This window comes from Ursus arctos, unplaced genomic scaffold, assembly GCF_023065955.2.
Source record: "Ursus arctos isolate Adak ecotype North America unplaced genomic scaffold, UrsArc2.0 scaffold_11, whole genome shotgun sequence".
In the NCBI taxonomy this organism is placed as follows: domain Eukaryota; kingdom Metazoa; phylum Chordata; class Mammalia; order Carnivora; family Ursidae; genus Ursus; species Ursus arctos.
The window spans coordinates 35,827,660-35,839,937 of NW_026622775.1; the positions used below are offsets into that span (position 1 = coordinate 35,827,660).

At 38.8% G+C, this 12,278-nt stretch overlaps 1 protein-coding gene across 2 annotated transcripts in view; it reads right to left on the bottom strand.

Moving 5' to 3' along the window:
- The window catches only part of TTC29 (tetratricopeptide repeat domain 29), a 388,892-nt gene that overhangs the window by 222,298 nt on the left and 154,316 nt on the right, over window positions 1-12,278 (bottom strand). Inside the window, exons 1-4 of one of the 2 annotated variants that reach the window (XM_026499440.4) lie at window positions 10,005-10,156; window positions 9,315-9,362; window positions 3,913-4,010; window positions 2,023-2,106 (exon numbers count right to left, since the gene is read on the bottom strand). In XM_026499440.4, coding sequence (XP_026355225.3) covers window positions 2,023-2,106; window positions 3,913-4,004 — 176 coding nt within the window. In that variant the 5' untranslated portion in view covers window positions 4,005-4,010; window positions 9,315-9,362; window positions 10,005-10,156. Of the gene's footprint in view, window positions 1-2,022; window positions 2,107-3,912; window positions 4,011-9,314; window positions 9,363-10,004; window positions 10,157-12,278 lie in introns of those variants that run through there. The other variant, XM_057310110.1, reaches the window with a different exon arrangement.

Sequence of the window (12,278 nt, forward strand, 5' to 3'; positions counted from 1 at the left end):
CTCAAAATCTGTCTTCCTTGGCAGGTTTCATCCTACCACCTTAGTTTTCTCTGATTTCCTCTAGACCTCGAGCCTGCACTTCACAATACAATCAGCCCTCATTCATTCCATATTTGTTTCCTGTTCATAAATCTTATTGTCTCAAATAGAGACAAGCATGGGGCCAAATATTTTACAAGAGGATATCACTGTCTCTCCCACTGTGAAAAACCTAGCATTAGAGATAAAGTAGGCACTTAAATGCTTGCTGACCAATTTATCTTTTTAGAGTTGACTGACTAATAAAAAGTTTTACATAGCAATTCCTTGGTTAACAGAATATGCATAATTCCTCACGGCACCTGCTGAGTATTGCTGAGAGCGCTGAAATTATTCATCAGTTTTCTCCTTTACATGCTATTCAATTAGTTTGTCTGTGGCGAAGTCTAGAATACATATCAATCAAAAGCAGAAGAGTGAGCTAAGTACAAGCTATCTTCCTATTAAGGTTTGCATTCACTATCCCAGCTTTGGTCTAAAAAAGTAGTTAGCTGCAGGAAACTTTAAGGAGAATACAATTGTGAGGCTGGAGAATTACCCGGTGCTACTTGTTTTCTGTAGCATACTATGGATTTGAAATCAATTTGGTAATATCCTTAATGAAAAAAAATATTAAGAGAATACTCATCAGCAAAGCCTATTTTGCATTGTTTTAGATCAAAGTTTTCTTCAGGCAGACTGAAAGTTTAGCCGATTTTAAGTGCTGTATATGAATTTCTTGCTTGTGAAAATATGTGAAGCATAAGTTTATTCCAAATTTAATTCCTAATTGTTAAGCCAATTACAGATATTTGGATATCATTATATTTAAATCAGAATGAAAATATCACATATATATATATTTTTTTAACTTTTTAAACCTCAGACAATATTAACCTTTAATTTTATCCAACAGGTCACCATGGAAAGTTACTACATTAACAAACAGCACAGCATTTAACCAAAAATCCCAGATACTACACATGGCTGTCAACAGTGTTCCAAGGAAGACAGTGATTACGGGTATTGTAAAATTTTGTCACTCTATAAAATAAAGTAGATACTGTCAGAATGAACTATTCCATTTTTCCATATTACATGCAAATTGACAAAGATAGTATCTAATAAAATGAAACATATCAAGAGACTTGGAATTTTAGACTCTATGAAAAACTATACCAAAAATATCATTAAGAAAACTCTTTCAGTGGACTCCCATAGCACTAGACAATACTAATTGAGAGGTTGTTAAAAACATTTACTGCATAAAATAATTTAATTGAATCATTTAATGAGTTCCATAAGATGCATGTGAATTTATAATATTTCTGTTTTTAAATGCTTTCATCTAAAGATCTGATGATAACACGGTCACCAAGTCTATAGCTAAGAAATATTAAGTCTGTTCAGCTATTATTTTAGGTTTTTACTCATTTCTCACTAACCTACACAGATTTTTATAGTTTTTTACTTAAACCATAAATTAGTTTCTAACTAGTGATAAAATGACAAAGTTTATATTGCTCATTGATAAAATAAATCCAGACAATTTAGAATTATTTAAAAAGCAACCAATAAACTATGATCCACTCATTTTTTTGTGGGTTTCGGTGAGGGGAGGAACATACATTAGTACAGAATTTTTGTTCTAAATCACCAGGGAAAGAAGACATGATCTTTCTCTAAAAGCTTTTTTCTCCCCCATGGAGGCAATGCACCTTAAAATGGAAGTAAATAAGCAATTAACAGCACAGACTTAACTAAAATACTGCAAACATGATAGTACAATATCTTGGTAACTATGAGAATTTTGAAAGCCATAAAATTAAAGACTTTGATATGTGTAAGATCAATAGACATGACTTATCACTATTTAATATGAGCTTTAATTTTTAAATGCCATGTTCCAATGAAAAAGTGCATGGGAAAACTGAAATTTCAATAAAGAATCAAGACAAAAGAAACAAACTTTATATTAAAGTACCTTTAAGAGGTTATACTTACGCAGCAACCTCCTCTTTTGACAATCCTTTGAAATTCACCTCCAGGTAATGATCTATGTCATCCTTTTCTTTGATCAACTGACACCTAAATGAAATGGAAGGAAATAATAAAGCACTGCTTTATCAAGTTGAAAAGCTCCCAAACATATAAAATGCCACTGGGAGAACAGAAATATTTAAGGTATAATATCATATATATAATACATGTCCTACAATAGCCACAGAGATAGGTTGTTGATTAATAATTTCCAAATTTTCATTTTCTTGACTGTTAAGAAATAGCGAAGAATCTTAAACTCGGTGTGCAAACAAATAAAACACCAACACATTTAAACAATCAGCATTCTTAAGAAAAATGGAGTTTTCTCCTCAAAGCTCATAAGCTCTTCCATTTTGTTCATGTTGCTTCACATTATAACTTTGCAATACAGAAGTCGTATTCTGTTTGGCCCAGGATTTTGAACTAAGAACACCTGCTTGATACAAACATGTAAAATTCATTTGTTCCAAACATTACCAAATGTTGCTCTGAAATGTTTGAGTGAGTTTTTTAATCACATATAAAATTCAAATTATTATTCAAAAAGTGATTTTAAGAACACTTTACTGAGAAATCTATTACACTGGTGGTATATTGATTCTCTACCCTCCCTTGCACCTTTAAAAACAAGCATACTATTGACATCTCCTAACAAGGGGAGTATGCAACAAAACAAGCATTTGTTTTTATTCAGAAGCTAATGGAAAATCCTGATACAAAACTTGGCTTTAAATGGTTATGAAAAAAGATGTTTTTCTTCAATAGAATGAATACAAGAAATAGTTTTCTTTAAAATCCATCTTATTTTAGGGATGTGAGATTGGGCCGCATTTTTGCTCACGTTGAAAAGAAAATGGAATCTCAAGCATTATAAAAGGCAGGAAGAACAAGCTTTTTCAGACTTTGTAAATGCTCCACATTATTCAAAAGTAATATTGAAAATAGGAATATATGTATATCCTGAATTATGTATGTATTGAAAAATCTGTTTTTCAATTTTTTTGAGAAGAAACTTTGATTTGCTGTAATAAGGGAACGTCTATGTTGGTTTAACTGTATGCAATTTATTTTGGTCCAGGGACTTTGGTCTTTCCCAGAAATACTAAGAATAAAGTATGATCCTTCTCAAAACAAAGTAGTCTCATAATACTTTGATCATTATGCATTGTCTGAAGTGAAAATTTGGCATATAAAGAAAATAATCAAACCTACAGATGCAAGTTATTTCTATCAATAAAAAATATATGCATCACTATAACTCAATAAAACCATAAATGGCAATTTCTAAATAATACAATCCTCATTAATACTTATGACAAAATATATTGTTCTCTTCCGTAGTTTCTGGGCGGCAACTCCAGGAACACGGCAGCTGTTTAGTGCAGCAGCAGCAGGACGATGCATTTTTAGCCCCAGGATCAGTTCAGTACCTAAATCTGGCCTGCCAACTTACCCTAGTAGTGAGACCGTGTCCTTCTTCCTCCAGAACAGAAATTAGCACTCAGGACCTTGCGGATTAGAAGCTGTACACCTTTCACTCCTAAAGCCTCTGTTTTTAATTCTCCACTAATGTTTTTAAAAGGAAATATATCTCCAAAGTTTGATGGGACCATGATATAATTAGAATCGGTAATAAAATGATCAAATGAGTACTAGTTTTCTAAATAAACAAATTCTTAATATTTGAATGTGGTTCATTGATCCTTTTGAAACAACAAATTTGAATTCTGAATATAACAATATACTTCTGTCTTTGAACAATTTTGTTTTCCGAGATGTGCCATTGACATTCCTTACTTACTGCAAGAAATTCATTCTGTAGGAAAAGAAATGAAAATCAGGGTCACGTACCTTGGAATTGTGCTGAGGGAACATGGCAGCTTCTGTCTGGCTAAAGATGTAAGCTTTGGCCGTGTCATGGGCAGTGGGGGCAGGGTGGTCATTTTAGACTACGAAAAACAACAACAACAACAACAAAAACCAAGAAAAAAAAGAAACAGTATTTTAAAGAATGAATCTTTCAAAGACTCCTTTAAGACATTATTAGAGATCCACAGTCTGTCATCTGAGCTGAGAATGCTTCTGTGTGTAGAGCTACAGCTCTATTATTCAGGAATGCTACTCAATGAGTGGATTTCTGCAGGTTGCTTCTCATTATTTTCTTCTACCATCTGCCTTTTGGCCGATTTATTACTTGTCTGCATCCACCAAGTAGATAAGGAGAAAATCTATAAATGAATTGAAGATTCAGATGATCAGGAGCTTTGGTATGAGTTTTGTTAAGGGACATGGTTGCAATTAAAGAGTGAAGATTTTTAGGATAGCTATGGATTTCAAATGCTCATGCTTTGCTTTCCTGTTACAATCAATAATTGAAAATTGCTCATACTTTCCTGTTTTCTAAAAACTTTCTTACTCACAAATAAAAGCTTTTCCTTAGAAGTGATGGATGCTAAAATTGATTTTCAACAAGCAGACAGCTGCCTCAAGAGACACACAGCTACCATAGTGCAACAAATCACTTCAAATATAGAGGTCCAGGAAAGATTGTTTAAAACAACAATCATCTTATTATCTTTCACACTTTTTGTGGGTCAGGAATTAGGACAGGGTAGAACGGGATGGCTTTTCTCTACACCATAATGACTGAGCCTCTTCTGGGAAAACTCAGAAGCTTGGGGGTAACTCAATGGTGGGGAGGGGTCAGGAATCATCTGTAAGGGTCTTATCTCATATAGCTGATAGTCAACACTATTAGCTGGGACCTTAACTGGGCTGTTTGCTAGAACACTACATGTGGCTACCCGGGCTGTTTGCTAGAACACTACATGTGGCTACCCATAGGGCTTGGGCTCCCTCACAGCAGGGCAGCCTCAGATTTCTCATGTGGTAGCTCAGTGCTCCAAAGGCAAGTATGCCAAAGAAAAGCCAGGTGGAAACTATACCCACTTTCAGAGTCCAGCCTTGGAAGTCACATAGCATCCCTTCTACTGTAATAAAAGACCTGTTCATAGTCAAGGCTCATGAACATCGATTCACCTACTGATGAGAGGACATCAACTTCACATTGTATGAAGAGAATGTGGGATGGGAGATATTGGTGTGGCCATCTTGAGGAAATGCAATGTGTCACAGTGAGGAAGGTAACTGAGCAATTATGAAGATGGGTCTATAAAATCAAATTATCTAGGGGCGCCTGGGTGGCTCAGTCGGTTAAGCATCTGCCTTTGGCACAGTTCATGGTCCCGGGGTCCTGGGATCAAGCCCTGTGTCACGCTCCCTGCTCTGTGGGAAGTCTGGTTCTCCCACTGCCTCTGATCCTCCCCTCTGTTCCTGCTCTCTCTCTTGCTCTCTCTCTCAAATAAATAAAATCTTTAAAAAAATAAAAATAAAATTATCTAAAATTTACCTTAAATAGGAAGAAGTACAGACATGTCTGTGGCCCTAGAATGGAAAAATTGTCACATGCTGCAAGAGCTTTCAGATGCAAAAGAAAGCACACTTCTACTGTTAGAGAGGCATCCAAAAGGCCAGAGCCTCTTGATTACACCACCATGTCCACCAGTTTTGACCTCTACCCTTAGCCTCACCAAGCAACTGAAAGGTTTGTTTTAGGGTTTAAATCACTTATTTTTATATTTACTACATGTGTGACTCAGGGTAAAGCACTATCAACCTCGGCCTTGAATATATTCGACAGATATTTATTGAGCTACTACTTGGTCCCAAGCGCTGTTCTGGGTGCCGAAGATACAGCAGTGAACAAAAAGATGAAAATCTTTGATCTCAGAAAATTTACATTATAGGGGTGGATGTGAGGTGAAGACAGATAACACACAAATAAGCAAAATATATACAATGTCAGACGATGATAAGATCTACAGCAAAAAATAAAGCAGGGAACTACAAAATTACCCAAATACTCACCAGTGGCGAAGGCATAAATAAGAGCAGAATGAGACAAAGTCGAAGAAGTTAAAGAAAAATTTGGAAGTGTTTCGATGGTGTAGGGTCTTGAAGATAACTGTAAAAACTGAATTTTCCTTTGATGAAGTTAAGAACCCACTGAAGGATTCTGAGCATAGGAGTGACATGACCTGACTTGCACCTTGACAGGTTCACTCTGGTTTCCCTTTTGAGCTTAGACTGTAGGGGAAGAAGGACAGACAACAGAGAGGCCAGACGGGAAGTTGTTATGAAATCTGAGTGAAAGAGGACGGTTGCTTAGATAGAGATGGAGGTGGACAGATGTGGTCAGACCTGAGGTAGAGCCAGCTATGAACAGCCAAGGTACTATATTCCTCTATCAAGCCATGAGGGAGGGGGGTGAAAGAACAAAAAGACTCAAGGGAAAACCTTTTGAAATCCAGTGTAGAAACAAGCAGTCTTGTGTTTCCAAATAAAAGATTATTATGAAAATAATTTTTTGCATAATTAAAGAGAAAATTCCAATGCGGATCAGTGTCATGTTTTACACACCATGAAATCCTAATATTATCCAGATTATCAGGGCATGATATGATCCATGAAACAATGTCCACTCTTATTTTTATATAATTATAGCTTTAAAGCACACTGAACAGCAAATGTTGGTCCTCTCCTACTCTGTAACTTCATAATATAGTGATTTCTTCTGTAATTTAAAAAAAACCTGTTTTTCTAATCAGATGTCATATTAATTAGCTGAGTTACCTGGAAACCAGAACTTTCTAAGTGACAACTTTATGTAGAACATGCGGTTAAGAAGTAATGGTCAACATAAAGATAGATCTCAGGTACAGGCTTGAAAGGATACCAAAGGCTCTCCCAAACCCACCTCCCATGACCCTATTTCAGAGAAGCTATGAAGCGTCTATGTTCCAGAGTCCTCTGATGTTACAGAGCAAATCTGGACCATCTCAGTTCTTAACCCTCCTCTGTCTTTTCCTAGATTTCTAAATGGACAGAAGAAAACAATGACTGTGTTTGCTTCAATTGTGGCATTTCATCCTCTATGAATTAAGACCGTTCTGAGAGGCCCACTTCGCTTGCCAAGGGCATTGTGACAGGGGTGATTTCTACATAATTACAAGGGCCCTTAAAAGGTTCACCAAGGAGCTTCCAAATGAGGACACAGTACTTGTAATTTCTCCAAGTACTAGAAAGACCCAGCTGCTTGTAGACAGAAAGAGGGACCAAACCCCAGAGCTCGATCCAGCCAACAAGGTATGTAAAAGCCTCCCCAAAAGTTGGCCTACTGGTATGTGATGTAAAATTTATCCTTTTTGATGTTTACTTGGGTTAGACAATTTTTGCTAGAAAATATAAGCATCTAAAGAAACCAAATGCAAATGTTATATGTGGAGAGGAACATGTCTTCTTTGTCACACATATGAACTGTGATTTTTTTTCAATATCTGAGTCGTTTCCTACCATTAAAGTTTCAGCTGCCAGTTCCTTCATTTTGCTCTCCTCTGATCTGAGAACATTAGCAGCAGGAGCACCTTTACTCTTAAATTTAGTTTAATGTAAGTATTGCAAGCCCTGCTGGCAAGCCTCAAGGCACAAACTCCGGATGGGGGGTGGTCAGAGCTGAATGATAAAGTGGGAAAAAAAGTTATTAACTGAATGTTGGAATAAATAGCCCCCCAACCAATCTATGTGGGAAAGTTTAAGCTCAGAGTTAGGGTAGAAGTTGAGTAGGCTCCCTCCCTGCTTTAAACCCCACATCCTACCTTGCTTACGCCTGCTGGGAAGAGGGGGTTTTTCTTTCACAATCGATACAAGGCCACATAAAGATATTTTGTTTTACACAATGGGTAATGCGTGAAATGAATTTTATGGCACATAATATTTGAAATGCATCCAATATTTAAAGGGATCTTGCAACAAATTATTTTTTTAATCTAAGCAATCACCATCTCTTTTTATAAGTTCAGTCTTGTTTATGCTGAATTTTCTTAAAGTAGGAAGTTGGTGTATTCTAGCATACAGAAACAGCCAAGAGGAAAATAGGTGAGAAAAAAATGCAAGCATGCTTAGGGGCCAGTCATTTTAGACTTCAATGATACGTGTACAGTAAAGAAAGCCTTTTGCTCTTTGTTAATGTGAGTTGTATCACTTCCCTGGTGTTGGCCAGGCACGGTTCCCAGGTCCTAGGTGAGCTCCAACAGGGAAAATGGGATTAATGCTTTGGGGGGACCATCCTAGGCCTGAGGCAAAAACGGAACACATCCTCAACAATGGCACTGCATCGGGGTTCTCCTGGCTCAAGACCACAGAGGAAATCCCACAAGACGGGTACTACTGAAGGAGGAGGAGGGTTCAGAGCCAGGCGAGTGGAGATGGAGAATGAGAGGCACCTCTCTGGCTGGTACCAAAACAAGCTTTGCCCCAGGAGCTGAGCGGGAAGCAGTCTGTGAGGAGGACCCAGAGGCAGCTCCCCCAATACCAGCAAGTGGGTGGCGCTACATGTGGCACCAAGAATGCAGAGATCAAAAGGCTGCCTGAAGCCATTCCACTGTTGGTATTCAGAAGAGATTTGGTGGATTCTTTGATCTGCTGGTTGGCTCTTGTATCACGGTTTGGCCCCCACATGCAAAGACAAATGAGAATGGAGAAATATAGGATGAAAGGTTTAAGAGTGCTGGGTCAGGCTGAATGTGTCCCATGGTGAGAGTTTAAATTTCTGGCCCCCAAGTAAAATTCTTCAAAGAGTAATCCTCCTGCTCACTCTCCTCAGAGATTCCTTCATCAGGAAACACAGAGGAAGGGATAGGCCTAGCACTGTGTAGACAGAGGCTACTTGGGGAGTGACTGTGTCCGAGGATGACTACTATCTCTAGAATCCAGTCAGTCTGGGATGTGAGAAAGCCAATAAATCACAGGAGACAAATTTATTATTTGTCATCAAGAGAGCGCAAAATAAATGATTTTACTATCACCAACAAAATCATTTATAAGAATTAGAACTGTTGACATTATCACCATAAACTCTTTTACTATGAAAGATTAAAGAAAACTACAGAAGAAATATCAATAATTATGGTCCTGAAAAGTGTTTAAAAAATCACATAAAGAAGTTTAAAGAGTCGCTAAATGTTTATCCCTTGAATCAGAATTTTTAGACACTTTTAGCATACAGTGGTAGGTAATTAGATTGTTAAGTAAAATAAGTAGAAATCATACATTTACCAAATGGCATTTATTGATGGTTAAATCAAAATATAAAGCAGGAAAAGTGTTGAAGGTGGGCTGTGGTTCAGCTGACTTACTTTTGGAGATTACTGTTGAAGGTCTCTCCAAGGCTTATGGACTTCAGCCTGAAAATCAGGAATAATAATAACAATAGCAAAGGAGAGAAGAAAAAAGTTAAAAATTAGTTAATAGAATAACTCCTCTTCCTGTCCCAAATTGTGAAATAAGATTCCTTCATACAAATAATACCAAGTACCTACTATGTATTTAAATGTACTTTTTTTTTTTTTTTATGCGGAAGTGTAATCCCTACCGGAGAGGCTAATCACTAATTCAGTGAAACGCCAGTACATCCGAATTATGTAAATGTATTGATATATTCCAATACAAATGTGACCTTCAACTTATTAGACGTGAAGTTATCTTTACCCAAACCGAGGGCATCTCAGTTCCCTTTCTGCTCCTTCCTCATTCCAGCCGGGACTAATAAGGACTAATAATTTATTCCTCTGCCTGCTTATTTTCCCACTGCCCTCAGAGGGTCGGGTGAACTGGGAAGCAGGAAAAGCGCCTTTCCAGGCTCCTACTTCATGTCTTGAGGTAAATGGCGAGGGCCTCTGCTCAAGAAGTGAGGGACGGGAGTCTACGGACTGATGGAGGAAGGTCAGCCGGGGTCACGGAAGGGACGGGACTGCCTGGAAGAACGACCCGCCTCTCCCAGGAACTGTGAAAGTCCTGCCCCGACCTTCGCCCCCGCCGTCACGAACCTCGGTGGACTGGCCCGTGGAACAATTCCGGTTTTCCGTTCCGCGGAAGCGTGTCCCCCACCAGCTGCAAGTGCGGGGCGCCGGCGCTGCCCCCTCCTCCCGCTGTGGTTCGGAGTACTGGCGCTGGGAGACGGGACGCGGGAGCGTCGTCCGGGTTACTGAGGCGGCGGGGCGGGGCAGGCCAGGGGCGGGGCTAGGCTACACCGGGGCTCGGGATTGGGACAGCTCTAGATTCCTCGGGAGCGGGGCGGAGCCTAGTGGGAGCGGAGCCTGCTGAGGGCTGAGCGTCGCCTCCAGATCTAGGAGGCCTTTCAAACAGAGCAGCTTTCAAAAGTTAGACCGCTTTCAGAAATTAATTCAACTGATCCAAGGGTCTCCAATTTGCCACCCTGAATCATTTCCTTCATGGCACCGCATTCTTAATATTTTGCTACATTTCCCTGTTGTCCACGGGGCTGATGGAAAAGCTCTCAGGTTGGCTTTGTGACCACCATGGCTTGATGCCACTTCAGGCAGCTAGAAAAGTCGTTCATTCCCTTTTGCCTCTGTAGCAGTCAGACCCATCTTTTCTCTGCCCTCCATAAATACTTTTCCCAATCCCGTCTCCAGCAAGATAACACAATTTTGAGTTGTGGTGAGCTAAAAACTCAAGATCTCTTTCATAGAATCTTCCTGCATCCTGTCTTAACTATTACTTTTAAAATTTTTACCTGAAACTCCGTTTTTATATTTATATTGACTAAATGTCAGCCTATTAATCTCAACCCATCATTCCATCCCATGTGTCACACTGGAAGTGCAATGAACTGAGCTTTCGTGCCCATTCTCTCATGTACAGAGGGCAAGAGAGTGAAGATTATTGCTTATTACTTCTTAAATATAGACGTGCTAGAAAGTGAGGCTTTTATTCAGTGCCTACTGTCACACACTGTAGGAAAGTCAGCCAGCAATATTGCTGACGCAAGTCATTCTATTAGCCACAAACTGATTCTATTTGGAGTACAAACATAATCATAACCACACCTTTCACTCCAATGTCTAATTTGCTGCACCAACACATGAAATTATTTCCACCAAGTAAGTTTACATCATACATGCAATTGACCACTATGACTACCCATAACTGGGCTCCACATGATCCCACAGGGCAGTAAAGCCTGTTCTATCCTCACGAATGCATCTTCCAGTTTCCAAACATGATCTTAAACACAGCTCCACTGTGACCTGCATGAATTCTGTTCCAGCCCTTGCTGCCTTGTTTGTTTAGGGGTTTGTGAATTCCATGCACCTTCTTTCTCTCATGAGGTGCTCCCTAGGTCTAGTGCCTTCCTAAGTGGCTTCTTCTTGCCTCTTTGAATTTATTCCTCCTGCTTGCTGCTTTTTCACTGGTAGTTCCTTGACTAATTCTCTTTCTCCTTCTGCTTAGTATAATATTTCTTAGAGCTAAGGAATTCAGTTAGAGAACTCTGTTTGCAAGTGACAGAAAACCTCAAATTGGCTTAAGAGAAAAAGGAATCTGATTATTTCCTACAACCAGAAGATGCCAGCTTCAGCTGCAACTTTGTCTATAAATTCAGGGCCTTCTGAAAACTTTCAGGACTCTAGAGCACCCCACCTTTCATTACACAGAATTAATCTCTCCTACTCTCTACTCCTTCCTCTTAGACCAATTTTATGATATGTGTATCATTTTGCATGGATCTTGGTTTATAGGAGTTAATCTCTCCTGAAAGACTGTGGGCTTTTTGAAAGCAGAGACTGTTTTATTTTTCTCTGAAGTCCCTTGGATAGTATAGGGATTAGTATATGGCATATGCTCAAAAATGTTTATTGAATTAACTGAATGAATGACAGGATGGCTAGAGGGTCCTCAAGCTGATTCTTCCATATGTAGTTCTTCTCATTGCTTCCTCTCTTACCCCCACCTAGAATTGGTGAGGTAGGAGAGGATACAGTCATAGCTTGATTGTTAATACTGACTTAATAAGATCTAGAGTGCCCCCTTCTGATCTTTGCTCTGGAGAAAAGGTTTTCAGAATATCTCAGCACGCGAAGAAACAAATGATAATCCCCTAGGGGAAACCAATACATCCTAACTACTCCACCACAACTGTTCTCAAAGTGTTTTTGATATCTCAGTCATCACTTCAATCATCTCAATTATCACAATCTTCCACGATGAAAATTACTCTGAATCATTCTTCTTTTACTGAACATATCCCCAAGGAATATCCGAAGAAAGAATATATGAGGTAAAGTTTTTAAGTTCTTTCA